At 54.8% G+C, this 25,828-nt stretch overlaps 1 protein-coding gene across 2 annotated transcripts; it reads right to left on the bottom strand.

Annotated features, from left to right (window-relative positions):
• Nucleotides 1-31: 31 nt before the first annotated feature.
• Srebf1 (sterol regulatory element binding transcription factor 1) lies at nucleotides 32-22,402 on the bottom strand. 2 transcript variants are annotated; one of them, XM_041664838.1, is made up of 19 exons: nucleotides 22,248-22,402; nucleotides 7,737-8,156; nucleotides 7,283-7,458; nucleotides 7,066-7,203; nucleotides 6,754-6,975; nucleotides 5,840-5,954; nucleotides 5,084-5,295; nucleotides 4,778-4,967; nucleotides 4,509-4,687; nucleotides 4,054-4,315; nucleotides 3,725-3,891; nucleotides 3,400-3,568; nucleotides 2,886-2,988; nucleotides 2,547-2,656; nucleotides 2,334-2,466; nucleotides 1,967-2,132; nucleotides 1,386-1,586; nucleotides 1,175-1,286; nucleotides 32-944 (listed from the first exon to the last, which is right to left on the bottom strand). In XM_041664838.1, the coding sequence occupies exons 1-19, from the start codon at nucleotides 22,336-22,338 to the stop codon at nucleotides 715-717; spliced, it is 3,396 nt and encodes a 1,131-aa protein (XP_041520772.1). In that variant the 5' UTR covers nucleotides 22,339-22,402; the 3' UTR covers nucleotides 32-714. The 2 variants fall into 2 exon arrangements, with proteins under 2 accessions (XP_041520772.1, XP_041520773.1); XM_041664839.1 differs by lacking the exon at nucleotides 22,248-22,402 and adding an exon at nucleotides 11,615-11,711.
• Between the last annotated feature and the right edge of the window lie 3,426 nt (nucleotides 22,403-25,828).

Genomic DNA, 25,828 nt, shown 5'->3' with positions numbered 1-25,828 from the left:
CCAGGTGTACAGAGCTGACCAGGGAATTGTGTGTGACGCTCCAGACATACAGGGAGACGGTAGCCTGGCCTTCAGATGCTGGCTGCCCTCATCACCCTGGGACCTGGTGAGGGGCTGGGGCAAAGAGACAACTGAGACCATCAAGGCCTCTCAAGGTTGATTGAGCTAAAGTGTAGCCATGAGATCAGTGGGACAGCTAGGTCAGCATCAGACCACCCCAGGGCAGAAGCCAGAAAACACACCCTTAGAGCTTCCCAGAAGACAATCCAGGAAGGATGGTAGTCAGATGATGCCGACATCTGCCTACCCAGATAAACAAAAATGAGGTTATAAATAATTTCACTTTTAATTTTCTGTACAAAATCTCTCAACCTAGGAAAATAAAGTTTGCAAAAGTCAAGTAGTCCATGAGCCTGCACAGGGGGCCGGCTCAGTCGGATCTATGCTATGTACAAGTCTGCCAGGAGGGGAGAGCCTTGGACAGAGTGGCCCTCTGCTAGGGGAAAGGTTTCTTTCCATAGGACAGGAAAAAGCCACTAAGGTGCCTACAGAGCAAGAGGGTGGCACTGGGCCAGTACAGCCTCTGTAGTTTCTAGATCTGCCACTAGAGGTCGGCATGATCCTGATTGCTTGTCAGGCTCACCCTCTCTCAATGACCACAGCCAGTGACAAATGTCTTTAAGGGTCTCTAAGACTGGGGAAACCATCCAAGGTCTAGCTGGAAGTGACAGTGGTCCCGCCGCCCAGGCGCAGGAGCATCTGCTGGCAGTCGAGCAGTAGCCGGTGGTCACCAAGCTTCTCTACAGTGCGTGCGGCCTCAGCCAGCATGCTCACACGCTGTCCGGGGGCCGACAGGAAGGCAGGTGGCAGATAGCAGGAGGCCAGCAGCAAGGCCTCTGTGTGCTCCCGCCATGTGGGTCGAGGCTCCAGCTCAGCTGCAGCACCTGCACAGATGGGTCATGTCAGGGGAGCAAGGCTTAGGTCTGGCTAAGGCCAGGCCCCATGCAAAGGACAAGGTATCTGACCCATGCTGGGCACACAGGCTCAGCTTCCTATGACTATCTCACAAACTGTCACCCCCGCTGAGTTCCATAATGCAGCCCCCAGTATTCCTCATACCAGGCTAAGGCAGCACCCCCCTCCCCTGCAAGTGTAAGCACAGCCACCTCCTCACCTCCTTTGCCACTGGAGCCCGCCCGCCTCCGCAGACTGCGATCCAGGAGCTGGTGTGTCCGTGCAGGACTTGCCCCTGCCATCAGCCGAGCTGTGGCCTCGTGCAGAAACACCTGGGGAGTGGATAACAGCCAGTTTCAGACTTAGTGCCCACTTCTCCCCCGGCTTCCTGCCTCATGCCTCCCAGTGGGAGGTGAAACAATGGGACTTACCCTCCTCATAGCAGGCCGGAAGCTCTGTGCCAAGCGCCTCAGGCTGCTCAGGTCCTGTTGGAAACCTCGCAGCTCCAGCGCAGAAGCCTGGGGCCCATTGCTGGCACTGTGAGCCACCTGGGCTGAGGCTGGTGATTGCTGACGCTGCCACAGGCTGGTGCGGGCCACAAGCAGCAGATCACACAGGAGCAGCTGCATGGCCTGGGGTGGCAGGCAAGGCATACGTCACTGGCAGCTCTGGCCCACAGCACCAGGGGCTGACTGGGCTGTGCTGCTGCGGCCCTGCCCCCGCCTCACATGTACAAGGCAACAGCAATTCACCATGGGTCTACCTTCTCTCCGCCACATGCCTGCAAGCCCTTGGACTTCCCAACAACGGCCCCCAAGAGAAGCCCTGCCAGTCTGCTCACCACACCTCCCTCCTGGTGGTGGGTGAATGGTGAGCCCATTCTCCCCAGGACTTTAGCCTTCTTCAAACACTAAGGTAAGCCCTTTCAGCACCATTTTGTATTAACTCCAGGAAAGACTAGGAATGGACAGCTGTGACCCTGGCCCAGCCAGGTATCCATCCTACCCCTCACCTTGTCAATGGAGCTGCCAGATGGTGTAGTGGCTAAGCTGTCCCGTAAGTACCCACTGGCCTTCTCACAGATGGCCAGGCTGGCTGGGCCCGATTCCACCTTTCTGTGGTCCAGCAGCGCCCGGGCAGCCTTGAAGGAGTACAGAGCTGCCCTGGGCAGGGGGCTCCTATTGGGGCCAGAGCAGAAACACATGGTAGGTTAACCCAGGCTACAGCCCTTCCTTGAGCCCTTTCACCCTGGTTCTAGTCTCTGGGGCAGAGAGTACACTGTCTGCCCCATATATATATATATATATATATATTTTTTTTTTTTAAGCAAAGTACTGGGGGCCCAAAACTGGGTGAGGAGGACCTGGCAGGGCACTCACTCAGTCTCCTGCAGCACTTGCGGCATGTGCTCCACCAGTGGGTACAGGCGCTCAGCTGCCTCTTCATCCCGCCGCAGCCAGTGGATCACCACTGCTGTCAGGGAGGCCCACCACTTGGCCACTGGGTCTGTACCTACACAAGAGGGAAAGGTGCCTGACCCTCAGCCACACTGAATTGGGCCTGGCAGGAATCAGGATGGGGCTGGAACTCACCAGTGGTAGAAGCCATGCTGGAGCTGACAGAAAAGCTGCAGGCAGGAGCCCCGACAGCATCAGAACAGCTGTTCAGCAACTGCAGGTACCCAAGAGCATCTGAAAACTCCCTGAGGCAGGAGAGAGCCGTCAGGACAGATAGCAGCAGTTCAGGGTTCTGAATGACACTGGCTTTCCCTAACTGCCCATTAGAGCATAGTCTGACCCTGTCACAGCTCACAGAGGAAAGAGCTAGAGAGGCTCTGAGGACACACACAGTCAGGCTACCTAACAGCCTAGACGAGGCTTGCCCAGACTCCCTGCTGGAGGTCTTGCTTGAGAGTAGTACAGAAAGCTCACCTGTCTCCATCAGCTGCTCCTGGGCTGGGCTGTGCGACACAGCTCAGTGCTCGCTCCAGGAGATGTTCGCAGAATAGCCGGGTCACCTGAGCCAGCGGATCGACTGTGGGTGGGGGCCAATGGAGCAGAGGTTAGATATCCTCTCCATAGTTCCCTTCCCACATCGGCGGGGGCCCCAACCCAGAGCACTTCCTAGTTCCAAGTCCTAAACGACATGTAGACATCGACAGGTAAGTACTTAGTCCTTGCCCTCCGAAGCCTGGGTACCCAGCCTCTGCCCTCAGAAGGAAAGTGGACCGGCTGTGCCAGGGTCCCACACTGGAAAGGGGAGTCTACTGAATCACATACCCACTGGCCCTGACCCTCCTCAGCACTCTTCCTGAGAGTCACCTCTCAAGTCCACCCACTGCCCACAGCCCCATGATGCTTCCTGCATCTGAAGCCCAGCATTCAGAGATGAGGGGGCAATGCCGGGTGAGGCAGGAGCAGGCGTAAGAATGGAATGAGAGAGCACCTGGGTTCCCAGCCACGCTGTACAGGCTCTCCTGTGGGGCACCATGCACAGCCCAGTCCCCATCCACGAAGAAACGGTGGCCTACAGGGTGGCAGAGCCACTGCATGGCAAGAGGCACTGAACCACTCTGTGCCAGGCAGGCCTGGCGAGCACTACTCAGGAAGAAACGCTGTGGGGAAAGGAACAGGACTGTGACACTGGCTCCAAGCTCAAACCCAGCCCCCCACCTGCTAACCACTGATACATCTGGGTCAGTCCCTTGCCCTGGAAGGGACAGGTGAGAGGCTAAGACAAGCCCTCAGCCCTGTCCCCCAAGCCTACTTACTGTCAAAAAGTGCAAAGCTCTTGGGAGACTGGTCTTGACCCTCAGGGCAGCAGCCACATAGATCTCCGCCAGTGTTGCCATGGATACAGCATCTCCTGCACATTCGGCCAAGTTCAGGGCACTCAGTGCCAGGTTAGAAGCAGCAAGGTGCCCTCCTGTGTATTTCCCTGCAAACAGGTAAGAGTAAGGACAGGAGGTGATGGGGTGGGTAGGACCCAGCATACCCATGGCGTGAGGACAGGTGATTGCATGGGCAGGACCCCAGCTCAGCTCCCACCCAGCATACCCATGGCATGCAGCTGATGCAGCCCAGCTCCCACCCAGCATACCCATGGCATGCAGCTGATGCAGCTTATGGTAGACAAGTGCTGCATCTCGGGCACTGGCACGAGCATCCATCCTCAGCCCACAGTCTCTCCACAGGCCCCCAGCCTGGCCTGCCAGCCAGCGGCCCACCCAGAGACGCTGCAGCAGGTGGCGGATGAGGTTCCAAAGTAGGCTGCAGGCCAGGTCCAGGTTTGAGGTGGGCAGAGGCCGTCCCAAGGCCTGCAGGGCCAGCCACAGCTGCTGAGCAGCCTGGGCAAAGTCTCCCTGGAGAAAGGGTTGTCTCAGTAAGAAAGTAGCAACAGGGCATCTCCCTGTCCGGGCCCCTGGAGTCAAAGGAGTTCTGAAGGTGAGGGTGGGGCAGAACGAAGTAAGGACAAAATAAAGGGAGTAGGTGGGGCACCTAGCACCTCTGGGGCCTGGGGGCCTACCCTACTCCCCTCCAGGGCCAATCTCTTACCCGGGCCAAGTCCAGGTCAGCTTGTTTGCGATGTCTCCAAAAGTGAACAGCTGGGCCACTGTGGGGCCGGGTCACAGGTTCCCCATAGACAAAGACAAGAGCCAAGCAGGCCAACACCAGTAGTCCATTGGCCAGCCAGACTAGGGGTGGCAGCAACCACTGGGTCCAGTTAGAGCCATCTATAGACAAAGGGAACGTCTGAGGGTCTAGCTTCTAGGACGCCCAAAGTCCCAAAGGTCTGTCCCAACAATGAGGCTGGCCTGACTGACCTCTGCTCTCGGCCTCCAGCATGCTGCGCCCAGAACTGTGATGCGCACCAGCAGCACCGGAGGGACTGGGGATGCCCCAGCCAAACAGCGAGGCCAAGGGGTTGCAGGTCAGACACAGGAAGACCAGCGCACACAGGGCCAGGCGGGAGCGGTCCAGCATCCCATGGCTGTGCAGCTGCTGGGCTTTCACCTGGCAGGAGGCAGGGAGGTGAGGGGAGAGCCCAGCTAACTAAGGACGAGGGCTCAAAGCGGGGAAGACTGCAGGGTGTCTGGGAGAGGGAAGAAACCCATGCCACCGAGTCCAACCTGGCTGTCATCGAAGGCTGGGCTGTCAGGCTCCGAGTCGCTGCCACCGCTGCTGCTACCTCTGCTGCCAAAGGACAAGGGGCTACTCTGGGAGGGCGAGCCGGCATCTGAGGGTGGAGGGGTCAACGTCTCCACTTCTGATTTCACACCCTCCATGGCCACATCTGTGTTTCCTCCACTGCCACAAGCTGACACCAGGTCCTTCAGTGATTCTGCAGGCAGAAGGAACAGGGCTGGGGACGCCGAAGCCTCAAAACATGGACAGTTCCGTTATGGTCAGAACAGGGGCCAGGCCACTGTAGGGCACAGCTGATGACCAGACCGGCCAGGAGTTAAAGGAGGGGCCAGAGCAAGACTGGGCAAGGATAGGAAGACAGAACCAGTGTGGTGGCTTTAATGAAATGGCCCCCACAGAATCATGATGAAAGCTTGGACCCCCATTCCTGGAAGTGTTTGGGGAGTTAGGAGGCACCCTTTGTTGGAAGAGGTGTGTCACTGGGGGTGGACTTTTAAGTTTTAAAACTCCACACTATTCCCAACCAAATCTCCTTCTACCAAGTGGTTGTTGCAGCATGTGAGCTCTCAGCTACTGCTCAGCGCCATGCCTGCCTGCCTGCTGCCGCTCCCTGTCATGGTGGTCAGGGCTTTGCCCTCTGAAACTGTAAGCTCAATAACTCTTCTATACATTGGCTTGGTCATGGTGTCCTATGAGAGCCACAGAAAAGAACCTGAGGCGGGAGGGAGGCTGGGACTCACGGCTTCTGTGGGCAGCACTTCGCAGGGTCAGGTTCTCCTGCTTGAGCTTCTGGTTGCTCTGCTGTAAGAAGCGGATGTAGTCGATGGCCTTGCGCAAGACGGCAGATTTATTCAGCTGCAAGGAGAGGGAGGGGGAGGGCTCAGCCAGCCAGGCAGACTTGGCTACAGGTGCAGAAGGGCAGAGCTGCTTGGCATCACGGCTGCCCAGGACCTCAGCACTTCTCCTTCTGCCTAGAACGTTCCTGTGCTGGTGTCTCCTAACAGTGCTTACTCCTGAGGGCAAAGAGGAGCTGCCATGTGGAACCCACAGAGCAGTACCGCCAGCACTGTCACTGTCCTGTCCCCCGCTCAGCTGACTTCCTGCAGCCCTTCATGGCAAGACCGTCCTGCACACCTGATTCCCATCTGCTTCCCTGCACATGGGAGCCGTTGGCACACGGACCCCTTCTTTATCCTATTCAATCTCCACCACTCCCGCTAGGGTATTGGTTCCTCCAGGACAGAATTTTTGTACTTCATCACCATGACACCATCAATGCCCACAACAGTCCCTCCCTTTTTTTAACATTAATTTAATTTTATTTTATGTGCATTGGTGTGAAGGTGTCAGATCCCCTGGAACCATAGTTACAGACAGTTGTAAACAACCACGTGGATGTTGGGAATTGAACCCGAGTCCTCTGGAAGAGCAGTCAGTGCTCTTAACCCCTGAAACATCTCTCTCCAGCTCTGAACAGCCCTTTCTTTATTCAGGATGCCCTTGATAAAATCTAACCAGGAAAATGCCCAGACCCAGACAAGTCGACGCATAAGACTGTGTGAGCAGGTCTGGCCTACGCCTACTTCCTGCTGACTGACGTGCCCTCCTCTTTCCTGCTCACCCTGGCCTGCGTCTTACAGGCCTCTGGTCATACCTTTGCCTCCGTGCCCACCACCAGGTCCTTGAGCTCCACAATCTTGTCATTGATAGAGGAACGGTAGCGCTTCTCAATGGCATTGTGGGCTGTGCGCTTCTCACCACGGCTCTGAGCTGAGCCCAGGGCCTTGCTGCCGGCTGCCAGTCGGTGGATGGGCAGTTTGTCTGTGTCCACAACCAGCGGTACCGTGGCCAGGATGGTCCCACCACTCACCAGGGTCTGTAGGGTCAGATGCATGTTGCCGGGTCACCAGGTGGACATATACACGTGTAGCCCCCTCTGGGTCTCCCTCTTGCCTTGGCCATCTACCTGCAAAGGGCCTGCCTGCACAGCTGTGCCAGCGGCCAGGGTGCTGATGCCAGCTGTCTTCATCGTGGGCCCTGCATCTGCTTTGACAGCTGTCAGCAGCAGTGAATCTGCCTTGATGAAGTGCGGCTGCAGCACAACCTGGGTGGGAGGGGCCTGGCCATGAGTGACATCCAAGCCAGGCCTCCCCCCCCTCCCCTACCTGGCGAGACCCACTTACTGGGACCTGCTGGATCTGTGAGGTCACAGTGGTTGTTCTGGGGGCTGTGGAGGCTGGCAGCGGCTGCTGGGAGGCTGAGTTCTGGACCTGGGTGTGTAAGGAGACGGGAGAGACTCCTGGTGCAGAGGCCAGTGACAGACTAGATGGTGGCTGTTGGGTGTTTCCAGGAAGGGTTCCTGCAGAGACAAAGGCAAAGGCTTGTGGCACAGGCTGACTTGCCTGCTTTTACCCCATCCGGCCAGTATGTCTATGGGCTTCGTGTAACTACCCCTATGATTTCCTAGCAAGACAGGCCCTGTCAATATACTGCCTTCCAGCTGGGCAACAGGGGAGAACCACATGGGGCCCAGGACCACAGGATGAACACCTGACTGCTGAAGCCAGGAGATTCCTCCACTGAGAACACAGCCACTGCTCTTTCTCCATCTCCTCCCATCATCACATCAGTCCTTACCTGAGAAGCCTGAAGGAAGGCTAGAGTAGCCCAGCACAGGAGCAGGGCTGAGCTGCAGGGCTGGTGTAGGGAAGCTCGGTGGCAGGAGGGTCCCTGGTGATGGCTGTGCCGCTGGGGGCTGCAAGATGGTGAGTGGCACTGGCTCTTCTTTTATTCCAGGCCCAGGGGAGAAGGGGGGTACAGACGGGTATATCTTCAAGTCAGTGGTCGCAGACGGCAGAGAGGACAAAGATGCAGGGGTCACCTTGGGTTCCCCCAGGAAGGCTTCCAGAGAGGAGCCCAGAGAAGCAGAAGACAAGCTTTCAGGAGAGCTTGCACGGGGGCTGGTGGGCTCTGTGTCTCCTGCCCCGCCCCCTGCATATGGGGCGTCAAACAGGCCAGGGAAGTCAGTGTCTTGGTTGTTGATGAGCTGAAGCATGTCTAGGGAAGAAGAAGAAGCCATGAGTGACAGCAGGGTGTGCAGGCTAGCTCCTGAGCAGAACCTGCAATGCTCCTGACACAACCTTTTCTCAAGACACTGTGATGTGTGGAGTCATTCCTGATACAGCGTGTGTAGTGGATTGTGCTGAGCACAGCAGACAGGGCTGGTTGGTACCACTGGAGTTCTGACGTACTCATCTCTAGCCTGTGCCCATGCTGTAGCTGGCTGAGACTGCCTTCTTCAAAGTTCTTGCCACATCCCAACACCACCTGACATCTGGTAACCTCCAGAGCCATAGCCACAGCGGGACCACATTTGTTTACTCGGTCACTCTCTTGCCCACTCCCTCGCTCGCTGGCTCTCTCACTCCCTCCCTCCCTCGCTTACTCACTCACTCCCTTGCTCACTCACTCGCTCACTCACTCGCTCACTCGCTCACCCACTCTCTCACTCACTCACTCACTCCTCACTCGCTCATTCAGTATCAAGTGCCCACACCAAGCAAAGCCTTCTTCCTAGTGCGGGTCTCCCTAGGACCTGGAATCAAAGAACAAAACCTTGCCTATGCCAGGCATAACACTATGGTCCCAACTACCAGAGAGGCTGTGCTTAAAAACCAAGTCCAGCTAGGTGGTGGTGGTGGTGGTATACAATTTTAACTCCAGCACTAGGGAGGCAGAGGCAGGAGGATCTCTGTGAGTTTGAGGCCAGCCTGGTCTACAGGGTGAGTTCCAGGCCAGCTAGGGCTACATAGTAAGACCTGTCTCAAAAAGACGAAAAAAGGGGGCTGGAGATATGGCTCAGCTGTTAAGAGCACTGATTGCTCTTCCAGAGGACCAGGGTTCAATTCCCAGCACCCACATGGCAGCTCACAACTGTCTGAAAATGCAGTTCCACAAGATCTGACACCTTCACACCAACGCACATAAAATAAAGTTAAATAAATCATTAAAAAAAATTTTTAAAAGACAAAAAAAAAAAGCGCTAGCCTCCAGCTGAGGCAGAATTGCGAAACCTTACCTCAGGAGAAAGGGAACCTGAAAACCAAGAACTTTTCTGGGAATGTTGAAATGTTCTGTCTTGGTGGCCTTCCTTTTTTTCCCTGGGTTGGTGTCTTGTGTGTGTGCCACTGTGGAGCAGTGAATCACACGATAAACACATACTCCACCACTGAACTATGCCCGGCCTGGCCTAGTTTTTTGTTGTTGTTATTGTTTTATGCTTTTTTATGTGAATATGTGTGTATATGTTCATATGTATGCGGACCCACACACACACATGTAACTGGAGCCTGAGGGCAACCTGGGAAAACTCAGGAACGTAATCCACTACAAGCGAGCACCACCATACTTGGAGTTTGGGGGTCAAATTTAAGTCCTGATGCTGGCAAGGCAAGTGCTTTACCAAATGAGCCAAGCCCTGCCTGTACCATCTCTTGCCGAGGACAGTGGTAACCTTTAACCCCACCTTCATGGGACATCTGCTTCTCAGGGTCTCCATTCGCGCTTGTGCACGCCCGTCTGTCTGCACTGCATGGCAGACTCCAAATGCTCACCAGAAGATGGTAAGTCCTTCGAGAAGCCTCTCCTGCCCTTTCTGCTCCCATATTGACTGGCTGGCTTGTTAAAAGAACACATGCCCCATCTAAGACCGAGATAGCCCTGTTCTGCCCCAATTGACCATTGATTTCTCAATCTATAAGACAAGGATATCCTCACACAACTCAGGAGGTCCAGTTCTCAGCAGAGGAACAGGGCATCCCAGTCAGTAGGGCAGAGGGGACATAGAGCAAAGGAGCCCCACCTCCACTGCCCACTGCTGGGCTCTTCCTTTAAGGGTGCTTAGCAGGGTCCCCTGCACATAGAACTTGACAAAAGCTCAGACTACTGAGAATCTAGTGATGTCACCCAAGCCCTCAGTTATGGGGGAAAGAGGTGCAGAGAGACAGGATAGTTCTAAGTTCCCACTCCTCTGGGAGTGCCCTGATATTCCCAAACAGGAACAGCAGACTAGGCAACTATGGAGGAGGGGGTCATGTCCGGGAAGGGTCCTTATCCGTGTTGGACAGACAGTGGGGTGAGTATGTCTATGCCAGCAGATTGGGTCTGGGCCAAGCAGCAGGCCCAATCTGAGGCCACCATATTGATGAACCAGACTGAACCCACTTATGAGAGACAGATGCCCTATTCTACAAATGAAGGCATTGAGCCAGCCTAGTTCTTGCTGAGTCCAAACCTACCTGACCACCACGCTGCCAGCACAGCCACTACTCCCGCTCAGACCACTGTCTCATCAGCTGCACTCACCTGCTCTAGAGGGAAAAGGCCACAGGCATGCAGGGAATACACAGTAGACTTCAAAACGCCCAACTTTTGTTCCAGCACCTTTCCTGTTCCACCAAAAAGCCAGGGGCAAAGCTGCCATCACTAACCCATTCTTCAGCAGAGCACACTGAGGCTTGGAGAAGAACCAGCCGCTGGCCAAGGAGCCAATCAGTGTGTCTGTGTGTTCTGGACACAAACCCAAGCCCTCCTTGCAGCCAAGTAGCCTCAGGACCCAGGTCTGGCCATTCAGGCTTTGGTTTCCTCTCTGTAAAAGCAAAGTGCTCTCTACCCTGGCTCCTTCCTCCTAACAAGGACTGAGCCACACTCCCTGGCTTCACCCCAGCCACAGGCCCTCTTCCCCAGCTGGCAACTAGCACCCTGGCTGGCTCTGCCTGGGGCCCTCTCACCCACTCATAGAGGCCACTTTTTGGGTCAAAGGGCTCTATATCATCCATGAACACAACACTAGGGGCCCACAGTGCTCTCTCTTGAGCTGGATCCTGGGCCAATTGCCTCCTTTCACTGGGCCTCAGTTTCCTCCTCTGCAAAAAAAGAAAGGATTAAGCCCTCTGGCAGCCCTGCTTGAGGCTTTGCCCAACAGAGCAGGAATCAACACTGCCTAATGACGCTGCTCAGGCAAGAAGCACGTCACTGCAGGGGAACTTCCCGTGGTGTGGACAGAACAAAACGGTGGCAGGCTCAGCCTTCTGGATCCTCGTGGATTCTCTAGATTTATGCAGGTCATAAATAGTACTTTTAATCATAGGAACTTCCCACCTCTCGGCCCACTTACCATTTGCTAAATGGGGAAACTCGGGCCAAAAAAGACCTGACAGCTTGTTTGGCCCACCTTCAGCCTGGAGGGTCCAAAATGCCCAATTAGGACTACCAAACAGATCAGACTCCAGGGTTTCTTCCTCCGGACCCTGCCCAGAGGGCAAGCAGAGGATGTGGAGAAAGCTGTCCAAGTTGCAAAGTGCTGTTGTCTGTCCCTAAGCAGGGCAGCTAAACTAAGGCTGGACTGCCAACTCCCGACCCAAGGTGGTGGAGGACTGTCTCCTGTTAGAACACGGTACTGCGATCCGCTGCAGAGACCCTGGCAAAGGAAGAGTGCAGGGTCCTCCCCAAAGTACCTTCAAAAGTGCAATCCATGGCTCCGTTGTCCGCGCCCCGCCCCTAGGGCGTGCAGGCGCTGCCCCGCTGCGTCTGCACTGACTTCACCTGTCAGGCCCCGCCAGGCTTTAAAGCCCGCCAAGCGCCTCGGTGCCCCGCCCCTCGGGTGAGTGCACATGGCCAATCAGCAGCCGCGCCGCGCCCCATTAGTGCCCCGCCCATCCCCGACGGCGGCGGCTCGGGTTTCACCCGGCGCTTTGAATGGGGCCGAGGTTACTAGCGGGCGTCCGCCTTTAACCGCCTCTGCGCCAGCGCGCGCCGGGGTTACTTGCGGTCACTGACGTTCCAGACCCTGCGGCCCAGGCACCACCCCTGAGAAGTGCTTGGGTCCGGGATCCGGGCAGCGGCTGGCTCTGATCCCGGAAGCTCCTGTGTTCCCACCGCTGGCTCACATACATCCAGAATGAGCCTGGACCACTTTGGCCTCAGTTTACCTACTCCTGGTCCCTCATCAAATGGCAGCAGCAAGGGACGACGTCGCTACAGTCTGAAGAAGGTCAAGGACTGCCTTTAGGTGGTGGCGGCTAGTGGTCCAGGGACTTTCAACTAGCAGGGCAACCCCAGGATAAGGACACTCATTTCAGGGAGGGAGCTGATGGTCCCAGACCTAGATCACTCATGACACTGCCTTCAGGAGTAAGCAAGAGAAATGCTACCGCAGATCACTCATCCAGCAAGTCCTGCCCTCAGTTCTGATGTCCACAGGCTAGGTCAGTGTCATCCCTGAAGGTCTCACAGCAGTCAACAAGTGATGCCTGACTCTCTTTTCTCTGAAAAGGCCAAGAAGGGACCCAGTCTCTGGGACAGAAGGGAAAGGCAGGGGATAATGAAGGGGAGCCAAATCTGTCCCTGTCCCTTGCTGACAAAGGTAAAAGCTCTTATCCATGTGCAAACACACACACACAACACACACTGCCACCGCCACCACCACACCAGCGCTGGCCAGCAGCCTAATGCCCAGCGTGCTCTGACACCCTAGTTGGCAGACCAGGTTCTCACGCAGCCCGAGGGGGCAAACCACCAAGTCTACTCATGGGTGTTAGCTAAGGGCTGGTGTCCCTGTGGTCCATCTCTCTTTTCAGGAGCCTTAGCTAGAAAGCAGCCACGTGTTCCTCCATTCACCTGACCCTCTTTCTAGATCCTTCTACATCCTCATAGAAGGTTCCCGAGAAAACACAAGTCTTTCACGGCACCGTTCTGCCCAGTCTGTGAGTGCTTGCACAGCTCCTGGCAAAGGCTCTGACCTCAGTCAACTTAAGAATGGGAAGAGTCCTGACACCTAAGCACACTTTGGGCTGAAGTCCAGGCATGAGGCCCCCAGTGCTGACTCTAGTACAGTCCTTTCCTTCTGATTTCCGAGTCCTGAATACAGAAAGACTTGCAAGCGGAGCCTCACCTAGCAGACACTCAGTACAGGTGGTGTCAAGCCTCCTGACCCCGGGCTCTGGCACCACCTGGACACTGAAGGAAGGAAGGAAAAGATATGGCTTGCTGTCCCCAAGAGTGCCGGCACTCAGGAGAGGCTTTCAGGAGGAGGGACAGGTGTGACCCAAGCAGAAGGGCCAGCGTGTGGGTGCAGAAGCTTTAGCTGAGCAGTGGACCAGGGGCAGGCCTGGCACCTGATGGCATGCCTATCCAACCCCTAGCCCCGCACTGGCCTGACCTCTACCTCACTCGGTTCTTGAGTCCAGTCTGCTAGCCCAGTTCTGTAGATGCTGGTGACCAAGGATGCTGGGGGAAATGGAAACTCAGAGCCAGCTGAGCACCCTCCTTGAGAACAAGCCTTGCTAAGGCTCTGCAGTCATGTTCCGAGGCCTTCTCTCCTTTTCTCCCTACTTGCTGTGCATCAGAGGCAAACCAGCCTCCACTCACACAGCCTCCAGTCCTCCTCCTGCCCCTCTCCAGGGGAGGCGATTCTTATAAAGCACCTACCCACTCAAAAAAGGTCTCAGCAAAAGTAGTTCCCCTCACAGCCACTGGAACGGCTAGAACTGGGAAACCGGACAGCGAGCTGCCTGATCACCTGCAGTACTGAAGGCAACCCTAAGCACCTGGCAGGTTTTTAACATTTTAAAAGGAACTAACAGGGCCACATAAAGCCGAGGCAGAGGCATCGGTTTGCACACCTGAAATATGTGTTCCGTGCTTCACCCTAGAAAGGACTAGGACTCACTAGGTAAAGCGGGTCTGGAAAGGGTACCTTGGCGACCAGACTGAGGGCCATCAAGGGATGCTAACACTGGGCCATCAAGAGATGCTAACACTGGCTTCCCATGAACACACACAGGCTTCCAGTTCCCGTGCACGTTCTGAAGCAAATGGACAAGAGCGCCAGACTCAAGCCTCGTTGGATTCAGCTTCTCCCCCTCCTGCACCTTTCCAGGCCTCATCTCCCCTCCTCCCCTCTCAGGCCCTGATCCTATCTGACTCCAACAGGAAACCTGAAGTCCCAGCTGCCCCTCCCCAACAGTATCTGAGGCCCATTCTAGGTGTCTGTGTGTGTCCACCACTAGCCTGGCATTTGGGTTCAGCACTTCCATTCCACCAAAAGAAACCAGTTGCACACATGGCATGGGGGGATGGGGGAGGTGAGAACACCATGACTAAAAGGCTGGCCCAGGGAAGACAGATGCTCAAGGATGCCTGAGGAGATGACACTTGAGCGCAGGCTGAACACACAGGGCCACTAGGAAGTTCTCTGACCAGAGAAAAGGCAAACTCAAAGACCCCAAGATACTGCAAGCCAGCTGTGAGGGCAGAAACAGAAACCAGTGGCTGCTGGTAGGGCTGGGGTAGGTTGGGATTTCAATGTAGGTTGGTCTGGCTGAACTAAATACATGCACCTATAGGATTTGCAGACTATCCCATGCCACGAAAGACTGCTTGAAATGAGAAGTGGCATGGCCTGCTGGGGAGGACATGGGACAGCACCCCTGCCTGGTGGAGCTTGCAGGCTAGAGGATGGGGCTGTGACCCATTGTTCCTCCAGGCATGCAGCCTGCCCTGTTGCTCCCAAAGGCCTTTATTCCTCAGAACTCCCTGGCAGGCACTCTGGTCCTTGGCTGTCATAGGGGTTCTAGGGCACAGGGGCATAGATTGCCCTTTGTGCAAGCAAAGGCCCTGCTCCAGGGAGTAAGAAAACGTGGCTCTTCCTGGAAGGGGACCGGGCACATAGAGGGGGTGAAACAGCTACCCTTGAGCTCAGGACCTCTCCCCAGTGAGGTCCAAGTCTCTGACTCAATTCTGCTGACCCACAAGCCTACTCGTCACTAACCAGTTACGGTGTGAGGCAAACCCTAGGCCAACCAGCCTTTAGCACCATTGCATACACAGAGGGGCGACACAGGAGTTGCCTGTACCAGGTCTCAGCGGGGGCCTGCACTCATATGGAACTCCCACCTTACTCAGCAAGCAGTATACAGAGGGGCTGGGGAGATGGCTCAGAAAAGTGCCTGTGTATGCATGAGGACCTGAGTTCAAATCCCAGCATCCACACCAAAAGGCAAGTATGGGGAGAAGCGGGGAGACAGAGAGAGAACTGGGTGTGCCAGCTAATACTATAATCCCAGGGCTGAAGAGATAATGATGGAGGAAGGTCATTGGTTAAATAAAAAGAAACTGCTTGGCCCTCATTGGTTAGAAGATAGGTGGGAGGAGTAAACAGAACAGAACGCTGGGAGGAAGAGGAAGTGAGCTCAGACTCCACAGCTCTCCTCTGGGGAGCAGATGCCTCAGAGAGACGCCATGCTCCCCGCTCCCGGGAAGATGCACACGATGAAGCTCCGACCCAGGATGGACGTAGGCTAGAATCTTCCCGGTAAGCGCACCTAGCTGTGCTACATAGAATATTAGAAATGGGCTAGTCCAGGTGTGAGAGTTAGCCTAGAAGAGGCTAGATAGAAATGGGCCAAGCAGTGATTAAAAGAATACAGTGTCCGTGTAATTATTTCGGGGCATAAGCTAGCCGAGCAGGCAGCCGGGGTGCTGGGAACGCAGCCCCGCCGCTCTTATTACTACAAGATAAAAAAAGGAGGATCTTGCTGGCGAAACAGTCTGCCTGGTTAATCTGTGAGCTGCAGGTTTAGTAGAAAATGTTGCCTTTAAAAATGATGTGGAAGGGCTGGAGAGATGGCTCAGCGGTGGAGAGCACTTGTTCTTGCAGAGGACCAGGGTTCAGTTCCCAGCAAGCACATGGTGGCTCCAATCACCCATAACTCCAGCTCCAGGGGTCTGGCGCCCTCTTCTCTTGCACACAGTGCACATACATGCATATGATGCATATGTAGCCAAATGAATCTAAGAAATGTTTAAAATATGTTTTTTAAATCATGTGGAGAAGCGAAGACATTAAACATTGACCTCTGACCTCTATACATCTTCATACACATCTGTGTACCTACACACACAAACACCCATACACAGATACATACGAAAAAGACCTGGACACAGTGGGACCTGTGGTGCGGCCCACGAAGACTGGCACCACACTCCAGCCACGCCCCCCTCCACCCCCACCAGTCTTTAGCTTTCAGAATGCCGCTCACTCTCCTTGCCTGTTTCCTGGTCTGTCTTAGCATTTTTATTGCTGTGAAGAGACACCATGACCATGGCAACGCTTATAACAAAAGCATTTAATTGATGGGGTGGCTTAGTTTCAGAGGTTTAGTCCATTATCACCATGGCAGAGAGCGCGGCGGCTGGGAGTGTGCAGGGTGTGCAGGCAGAATCGTGCTGGAGCTCAGAGCCCTACATCTGGATAGACAGGCAACAGGAAGTGATCTGTCTCACTGGGCATAGCTTAAGCGGTTATGAGACTTCAAACCTTCAAACCACCAGGGTTCCACCATCAATAGCATCCTGCTTTAACCCAGGCTGACCCTGCCAACAACGTCCTTCTTACTCTCAATTGTGTCCACGTGGGAAACGCCTATTGTCTCCTCAGAACTTGCTCTGGTATTAACCCCGACTCTCACTCCACATACCAACTCTCAGCACACTTTCCCTCTGCAGAGGAGACTGAATGCAGGCTCTCCCACTGCCCTAGGTGAGGACAACCTCAGCAGGCTCCTGTCTCAAATAGCCAGGCAGGACCCAAACCACAAGGATGACCTTGAAATCTGTTTTGTTTTGTTTTGAAGAAAGGGTTTCTCTGTGTAGCCCTGGCTGTCCTGAAACTAGCTCTATAGAGCAGGCTGGCCTCGAACTCACAGAGATCTGCCTGCCTCTGCTTCCTGAGTGCTAGGATAACATATATGTGCCACCATGCAGGCAGTTTCCACTGTCCCTTAGGACACTATATGTCCGGATCACCAAGGGTTACCCTGGAGCTGTGGGTCTGATATGTGGCCCTGATGTGACTAGGGGCACAGCTAATTAATAAGATACTAGCTAGCAGTTAGCTAGAGCTGGGGGCCCGGCCCAATGCAGTGGCGGCTGTTCCCAGGCTGACTAGCAAAGCTGCGCCTTTCTTCACCTAAGTCCACATAATCCTCTCTTCAGGGCTGTTAGCCTGCACACACGGGGGCGCACAGGAGCGGCATGCCACCGCAGCACGGGCAGGTGAGGGTGACTCTGACAGCATTGCCAGCATGGGTTTCTCCACTTCTGTGCACTTGCAGCTGCTTAACAGGGCCAGAACCATACCCTGGGAGCTTCCAGGAACCAGTGCCTCTGCTCCCCAGACTTCCTCGCCTCTGTACAGGAAGCTGCATCTGTGAAGGAGACCAAACTGCAGGCTCTGGCCCTGCTCTCCCTCAGGTGGGGCAACCTCAGCAGGCTCTTCCACCATCTCTTTAGGGGGTCTCTAAGGGTATGGGACTTACATCACAAAAGGATGGGCAGTGGGCTGGGAGTAAGCGGCCCTGACGCACACCGAGAGAGAGGCCAGGACACTGCTGTGGCTGAGGTTCTTCTAACCTTAGGAGATTCCAAGGATGGGGCTTGCTCTTCCAAGCAGGGTGGGAGCCCCTTTCTGGCCTGTCTCTCATGCAAAACGACAGAACCATTACACAGTCCACACTTGGAACTGGGAACCACAGCCTGGAATGTTCTGGAAATTTCCTGTGCAGGCTCCTTGATAGTCACAGCTAACATTTGCTGAGCCAAATACAACAGGTTCAAGTGCGGGGTCCATGTTCTAAACAGTGTGAGAATAGCCCTGTGGCATCGTCAGAATCCCTACCAGCTTCTGACAAGCTCAGCTGGGCTCACAGAACCAGGTTCTAGTCTTATATCTATACAATGAGAAGAACCAAAATGTCCGAGGTCAGGCCACTTGTCCAAGGTCTCTCAGGAGGGCTAGATGGGAAAACTCTTGGGTTCCAGCCTTCCAGCTGTACAGAGCTTGTTTGCTGGAACCTGGTTTGGGCAGCCTGATGCCAGGCTTCCTGGGAAATGGCTTGGGTGGAGGCAGAGCGGCTGCTGCTTGGGAAAAATGGTCTTGGATAGACCTCCAGCCCTGCTTCAACCCCCCAAAACTCCAGATGGCAGGGACACCTGGGGATGGATCTGAGGTCCCCCTCTCTAACCGGGAGGGAGGCCCCACCTCCACTTGCTGTGTGGCTCCAATCAAGTCTCCAAGGTCCGAGTGGACTCAGGCTGGGGTGCAGCCCTGAAAAATAAATTAGCCAACTAAAATTAAAATTTAAAAGGCATCGCCTCAAGCACGTAGCCAACGAGAGACGGCCATTGTCCAGCCAGTAAAGTACCTAACCTAGGCCACAGTCACAGTCAGGTGGTCTAGATCCTAGGCTCCACCTGGTAGTGACCCCAACCAGGAAGTGAGTCGGGTCACTGTGGGAAGCTGTGTCCAGCTCAGTGACACAGCGCAAGAGGCAAAGTCCAGCCACCCTTCTCCAGGGACCCACTCCCAGCACCCTCCTCTGGTTCCCTAATGGGCCTTCAGAGACACTGCACTGCCACCTCCCCCTCCCCCAGGGAACTCCCAACCCTGTAGTTCAGCAAGAAGGGGCACTCTTCTGTCTGGGCTGGTTTTTTATGTCAACTTGACACAAGCTAGAGTCCATCTGAGAAGAGGGAGCCTCACTTGAGAAAATGCCTCCATAAAATTGGACTGTAGATAAGCAAGTAGGGCATTTTTCTCTTTCTTTCCTTTTTCTTTTCTGTTTTTTTTTTTGTTTGTTTGTTTTGTTTTTTAAGAGAGGGTTTTTCTGTGTAGCCCTGGCTGTCCTGGAACTCACCGCATAGAACAGGCTGACCTCAAACAAAGAGATTCACCTGCCTCTTGAGTGCTTTTGTTCTCTTTGCTTGTTTGTATTTTCTTAATTAGTAATTGATGAGGGAGGGTCCAGCCCATTGTGGGTGGGGCCACCCCTGGTTGTGCTGGGTTCTATAATAAAGCAGGCTGAGCAAGTTATAGGGAGCAAGCCAGTAAGCAGCACCCCTTCATGGCCTCTGCATCAGCTCCTGCCTCCAGGTTCCTGCCCTATTTGAGCTCCTGCCCTGACTTCCTTCAGTGATGGACGACAATGTAGAAGTGTAAGCCAAATGAACCCTTTCCTCCCCCAAGCTGTTTTTGGTCATGATGTTTGTTATAGCAATGATAACCCTAACTAAGACACCTCCCTTGGGCTGTACCTAAGAGGGGGGTTCTGGGTGGGTAGACACTGTTGAAGGAGGGGCATCTTGGCAAGGTCTTAAATGCCGCGCTGAGACAAGGGTACTTTATTTTGGGAGCACTGGGGATTTGTGGAGGGTTGCCAACCTACAGGGAATTCCACAGCAGGAACCGGTCAGTGACCACCCGGATGCTTGTGCTTGGTGGGACCAAGACAGAAGACATCCCACGGGAGGAGTACGGGTGGCAGAGTGCCTACAGAAAACCTGTCCCATAGTCAGTGCAACAAACCAAACCAAAACGCAGTGACAGCTAGGTCTATGAAACCAGCAATGTGGCTGTTAACACTCTCTCTGGTAGGAGAAGGAAGCTTACAGGACCCATACCTGAGATTCCTTTTTCATTTTTAACTATTTACTTATTTGGATTTTATGTACATCAGTGTTTTGCCTGCACGTACGTCTGTATGAGGGTGTCAGAGCCCCTGGAACAGAAGTTACAGACAGTTGTGAGCTGCTATATTGGTTCTGGGAATTGAACCCAGGTCCTGTGGAAGAGCAATCAGTGTTCTTAACCGCTGAGCCATCTCTCCAGCCCCCTTACCCGAGAGTCTACCTACTACATCATCTTGCCATCCAGCTGCATGAGATCTTGGGAGACCAGAGTATACAAGAGGTGGACGGGGGTGTGGCTACAGACAACTTTCTAAAGGTCGTCACTCTGCTGGAGTGGGACCTGGCAGTGACACAGCTTTAGGATTCTGCAGGATCCTATTGCTCCTCACCCACACCCACTGTGGAGGTTTGAATAGGGCTGGCCCCACAGGCTCACAAATGGGAATGCGTGGTCATCAGGCATGGCACTACTTGAGAGGGATTAGGAGGTGTGGCCTGGGAATAGGTGTGGCCTTGTTAGAGGAGGTATGTTGCCAGGGGTAGGGCGTGGGGGAGTAGGGGGTGGGCTTTGGGGTTTCAAAAGCTCAAGCCAAGCCCCGTGTCTCTCCTTTTCTGCCTGCGGATCTAGATGCAGAACTCTCAGCTCTTTCTCCAGCACCACGTCTGCCTATATGCTGCCATGCATTCCTGCCACAATAATGGACTAAACCTCTGAACCTGTAACCAGCCCCAATAAAATGCTTTCTTTCCTTCCTAAGAATTGCTGTGGTCACAGCGGCGCCTCTTCACAGTAATGGAAACACTAAGACACCAATAAACTCACTGGTTCATGAAGCTGGGCTTTGATGGAATTAGTTTCTTCAGTGGTCACAGTGCTCTATCAGGTGCATGGCCACTATTCCCTAGAGAGAGTCACCCAATACCGGAACACAGACAGATACAGTATAAGACCAGCACAGGAAAGGGACCAGAACTCAGGAGAGCTTCTCAGTAAGCTGCACTGGACTTCCGCTATACCCAACAGACAGACCAGCTATTTGGGGAGGTGGCTCCCCAGGGTTCCTAGAGTAAGTAGCCAGTCTCAGCCAGAACTATGTCTATTTGCCTCCTCTGTCCCCAGTGCTCAGTGCCACCAGCCTCCCAGTTGCCCCCATCACAGGCCCCTCTCCCCGCTAGGAACAAGGAGGAGATAGCTCACCGAGAGCTTCTCTGAGGTCACAGCCAGCAGCAGGACTTGATGCTCTGAGCATGGCATCACCCTCAGAAATAAAGACCGCAAGCAGGTGATGGGCAGCGGGGCTCCAGGCCTCGGCTGACTCTCCCTGCCACTTCCCAGTCTCACGACCAATGTCGCTCTGGGCTGAGGGAGACAGCTGCAAGGCTAACCTCTTAATCCAGCCTTGGGAGCCAAGGGTCCAGGCTCTAGAGATAACAGCCTGAGTCTGAGTTCTGGCTCTGCTTTGCTCTGGCTGCGTGATCTTGGACAAGTCATTTACCCTCTGAGCCACCTCTCCAGCCCCTGCCCAGATATCTTTTAACCTTCATTGCTCTTGGGTGACCCAACCTTCTATCCCCCAAGACACCATTCTCTGGCCCCAGCTACAAGCCTACTAGACACGCTGACAGCCCATGTGGGTCTGGGAGTGGTTTTCCCAGAGGCTTGCCTCTGGAACTCAATGAGGATCGAGGTACAGCACGTCCAAGGTTGTGGAGCACACACAACAGCCTAGGTGGCTTATCAACAGAGCAGAGTGGGAGGGAGCTAAATGAGGGCACAATTTACTGCAATCCCAGGGCCCCATTGTAGTTTATAGATAACACACATTCATGGTTGTCTGGGGTAGAGATGGGTGTGGAGCCCTCAAACAGGCGAGAGAGACGCAGTGTTTTGAGACGGCTGACGAGCCACCAGAGATCACTGAATGGTCCACTAATGCGGACTACAAGGTTTGTTGTTAGTTTTTTTTCTCCCCTCCCCTTACACCCACCCCAGTGGGTGGTGGCTGTTGAAGTTGGAGATGAACCAAGCTGAGCAAGTTCAAGCGGTGTTTTAAAGGCACTAAGTGGCCTGGGGTGTGGCTCAGTGCAGAAAGCCTGTTAATATGTTTTCGGTCCTGGGTTACTGCCCCAGAATCGCAAATCTAAAAAATATATCAGAGAGCAGCTGCTCTGTCAACTTTCCCTGTCTCACCCCCACTAACTTCTCAAAGTTAGGTCTCGCCTTACCTTGCCCTCCGCCTAGAAAATACCTTTCCTTGTCGGTGCCGGGGCTGCCCCTCAGCTCTAGCGCAACTAAGGAGACCTCCCTGACCTCTATCCAAAGTTGCCAGATGCTTGCACGCCAAGGTGCTTGTAAACATCCATTCGTGGGTTTCCTTGGGGATTTTCGTGCACCCAAGAAATGAGAAAACCCAGGTCGGCCTGTGAACTGTACACAGGACGCAGCCTGACATTTAGAGGATGTTCAGCGTGTCCAGAAACCAAGCCCACCGCAGCCTGGAGAGTTAACCCTAGATCTGAGGCGCCCAACTGTGCAGTGCGCACGCGCAGAAGCTCCCGGCCAAGTGACCTCCCAGGACGTGCGACCCCACACAGGCAGTGCAGGAGCCCCGGGCCACGCACCTTCGATGTCGGTCAGCAGCGCCGCGTCCAGTTCGCACGGCTCGGCCAGCGCCTGTTCCAGAGCCGCCTCGCCGAAAGGCAGCTCGTCCATGGCGCCGGCACCCGCCAGGCTTCGCAGGAGGCCCGCGTTCACGAAAAGTTCCTCGGAAACTAGGGTCCAGGGCGGAGCCACCCAAGCCGTTGGGCGGGGCTTTCCGCTATGCCCCGCCCACCAACCGGAGCCCGCTGGCTCCAGGCAGCTCCTTGGCGGTTCAGACTTCCTGCTGGAGCCTAGTTTCCCGCAGCCTCCCTCCTGTGGCTGCTCGGGAAGGCCTTCGCCTCTTCAGCACCAAGCAAAGGGGCCTAATGGAAGCCACGACCTAGCCCAGGCATCGTTAGACAGAAGGGCTAGGGAGGGGGAACGGTGTGGGGGTAGGAGCAGGGAAAAACCGGGGTCCAAAATACTGTTACAGATCCGCGCTGTGACCTCAACTCTGTACCTCTGTTTTCCTCATCTGTAGAAGGGTCCAGTGATCTGTGTGTGTATGGACTGGCTGAGAGGTTAGTGAAGCTGTGCCTCCGAGAAGAGTCTGTGAGATCTGCCCACCTTCTCAGTATACCCAGAAGTGGACTTCTGGAGAAGAAGGGGTCCCAGGGAGATCCTGCAGGAGAGGGAGTCTGGAACTTGTGATTCTGTCTTCATCCAGATCAGTCCCACTGTCTGGGGGGGGGGGGGGGGCAGAGAGGACCCGGAGGGCCGGTGGACCTGTACAACTCCTAAAGCAAGACTCTGGTTTCCAGGAAGACCTAGAAAAAGTGTGGGTCCCAAAGTCAAGCGGCGATTCTGTAACAGGGACCCAGAGGACCTGAGCCCAGCTGCCTAGGGCCAGGCTAGGCCAGCAGCCTGACCGAGGACTGGAAAGTGAGCCCTGGGCCCTGTGACTAAGGGACAGATGAAGCAGGGAGAGAGGATAGGCTCCTCCGGGGTGGACTGAAATAAACCTTTCTGGTCCACAAGTGTCTGCAAGTGGGCAACAGCAGCCCATAGGAATCAACCGGGAACCCCTGAGAGGTCATGACCCCAGGCCACCTAGAGCTGTCGTGCTCAGACTCCAGATGCAGGCTGGGTGGCTGCTCTCACCTCCCATCCACTAGAATTAGTTGTTTTTGGGCAAGGAGGGAGTGTGTGCCTGATTTCCACCAGGACACACTTTGTCCCTCTCCCAGCATGGTTGCTAGAAAATCAAAATAAGGCAGGCAGGTGCTGCAGGGGCTATAAACCACCTCTCCCCGACATGTTGGCCACCCTGCCATGTCCCACCACCATAAGACCCAGGCGTTTGATGACTGCCTGAAAACTCAAACACGCCTTCCCAGCCAGAAGGGTGCGGGTCTTCAGATGCGGGGTCACTGATTCTCCGGAGACAGCTTAGTAGTGGGCTGGCTCTGCGGGGAAAGGGCACGGTGTCTGGAGTCATCACAACAGATCTGCCTTCTGGAAACTTACTAAGAAGTATATATAACTCCGCAAATCCACATTCCGTTGCTGCAGGACTGGGGGAGTCAAAGGCAAAGTTAGAGAAAGACCTGTAGCCAGGACTAGAAAAGCCCCCTGTGCAGCAAAGCCCAAGGTGGGAGAGCGGACCAACGACAGCGTGGATTTACGAGGGCAGCAGCCAAGGGGAAGCTTTTCCCCGGTGGGGAAAGCTTGGAGAACTTCAGAGGAAGCTGGTGGTTTCTGTCTCAAATACCTGAGACCTCCCGCCAAAGATTTCAGGACCCCCTTACTGGGTTCTTTGGCACTCAGAACACAAGCCTGTCCTGGTGAGTCTGAGAGTGGCGGGGTCTCAGCCTAAGCACCAGTGACCTGGGTCAGCTGATTCAGCACTGTGCAGTCATGGGGCATGCTTGTGACAAGCCAAATACTTCTATTGTATTAACTCGGTCAGTCCTTCCAACAGTCTTAGGGAGGCGGCTGTTCACATCCCATTCTACAGATGAGGCAACTGAGGCAGGGGGGAGAAAGGAGCTGCCTAGGACTCCCCAGCGCTGTCCGCCGTTGTTCTGCACTGGTAACAGTCGCAGAACGGGATGGGCAGCGCAGAAACCCTAGATTCCCGGTGCGGTGAGAGAGGACTTGTGCTATTCGCTGTCAACTGGGGCGGGGCTCCGAGTGGCGTGACGGCGGCGTCAGCGTTCACTCGCCGGACTCGGGCTTTGGTCACGTGCTCGGCGCCTGCTTGACCCGGGGGCGGGGCTGTAAGACCTGCCGCTCTCCCTGGTGGAACTGGTTCACTGCAAGCTTGGCTCCCAAAGCCTAGATTTCTGTACTTACCCTGGCTTGGTTACTTGAGGGACTACTGTGCACCTCCCAGTTGGTCCCCACCCTCTAAGCCCTGGAGACACTGCTAGGGTTCTGAGCCATGTGGGGCAGGGCCTCTCTGCCCAGCAGTGCCCTCAATATTGGGCGCTCAGAGGTGCGGAGGTGCGTGGAATGGCCGGCCCTGGCCAGGAAAAATGTTTAAGAAGGCTCCTGAGCCTCCAGCGTTACCTGTCACCCTGCACGACCCCATTATCCTTCTTGACTTCAGGAGCTGCGCATGGGCATGCCTGGGCAAAGGAAGAGAGGGCCAGGCAGTGGGAACCGACTGTTAAGAGTCCAGAGCCACTTGGGAGGCCTTAACCTCCCGACTTCGCTTTATACCGGGGACCACTGTCGTGAGAATTCTGGTCCTAGATGAGGACTGATCACATGGGAGTCGACTTCTGTCCAGGAGCAGACCTGTCCAGGGAGTGTCTGGACCTCTCTGAGCCTCTGTTTCACCCACTGTGGTGGCTGCTTGGCATTATCAGTCCGTAGAGAGATCTCCACACAACGGCTGGGTATGCCCAAAGCTCACAACTGGAGAGGCGGGGGAACGCTGACTCCTGAGCAGAGAAGCCAGCTATGTGTTAGTCCCAGAGTACAGCAAAATACGTCAATTGATGGCATCACCTGACACCAGTCAAGTTCAGCCCTAAGGGAGTTACTGTTGGAATCCCAGGTCCCTACTGCTTGGTACTCTGCCACAAACTGGGAAATTCGGAGAGAAGCTAGCGGGAAGATGAAGGTTTATTCAAGACTCAGCACTCGGGAGGCAGAGGCAGGCAGATCTCTGTGAGTTCGAGGCCGGCCTGGTCTACAAGAGCTAGTTCCAGGACAGGAACCAAAAAGCTACAGAGAAACCCTGTCTCAAAAAAAAAAAAAAATCCAAAAAAAGAAAAAAGAAAAGACTCATCTTGAAGGAGACAGAGCAGATTCTCCATCTCCCAGGGTTTTCGGGGGTGCAAAGGGCTTTTCTAAAAGAAAAGGGTACAGGATGAACTTAGGAGGGAAGCTCATGTGCTAAGTGGGGGCTTCTCAGGTCCGGTGTCTTCAGAAACTCTGGCTGCTGTAGTTCACGTTGACCTTGTTGAGTAGAGAAGGAGCAAAACCTTCCACAGACCACCAGATGTCCTGGGAACTGACAGTGGGCAGTGTTACCCCCCTCGCTGCACTCTGAACCATCAGACAGAGAAGCAGGTTTGTGTTTGAGACCAGCCTGGGCAGCTCCCACCTCTGA

The sequence above is a fragment of the Microtus oregoni genome, unplaced genomic scaffold, assembly GCF_018167655.1.
Source record: "Microtus oregoni isolate MIOR12 unplaced genomic scaffold, Mior012 000015F_ref0000493, whole genome shotgun sequence".
NCBI classification, from domain to species: Eukaryota; Metazoa; Chordata; class Mammalia; order Rodentia; family Cricetidae; genus Microtus; species Microtus oregoni.
This window is presented reverse-complemented; position numbering and strand designations above follow the sequence as displayed.

Bases quoted from the DNA above. Each gene is read 5' to 3' on its own strand.
- Srebf1 (XM_041664838.1), bottom strand. From the start codon at position 22,338: ATGGACGAGCTGCCTTTCGGCGAGGCGGCTCTGGAACAGGCGCTGGCC. The intron at 3,892-4,053 runs GTATGCTGGGTG...ACCTGTTTGCAG, and splicing joins GCATCAGCTGCATGCCATGG to GGAAATACACAGGAGGGCAC. The intron at 1,587-1,966 runs GTGAGGGGTAGG...CTGCCACCCCAG, and splicing joins CTGGCAGCTCCATTGACAAG to GCCATGCAGCTGCTCCTGTG.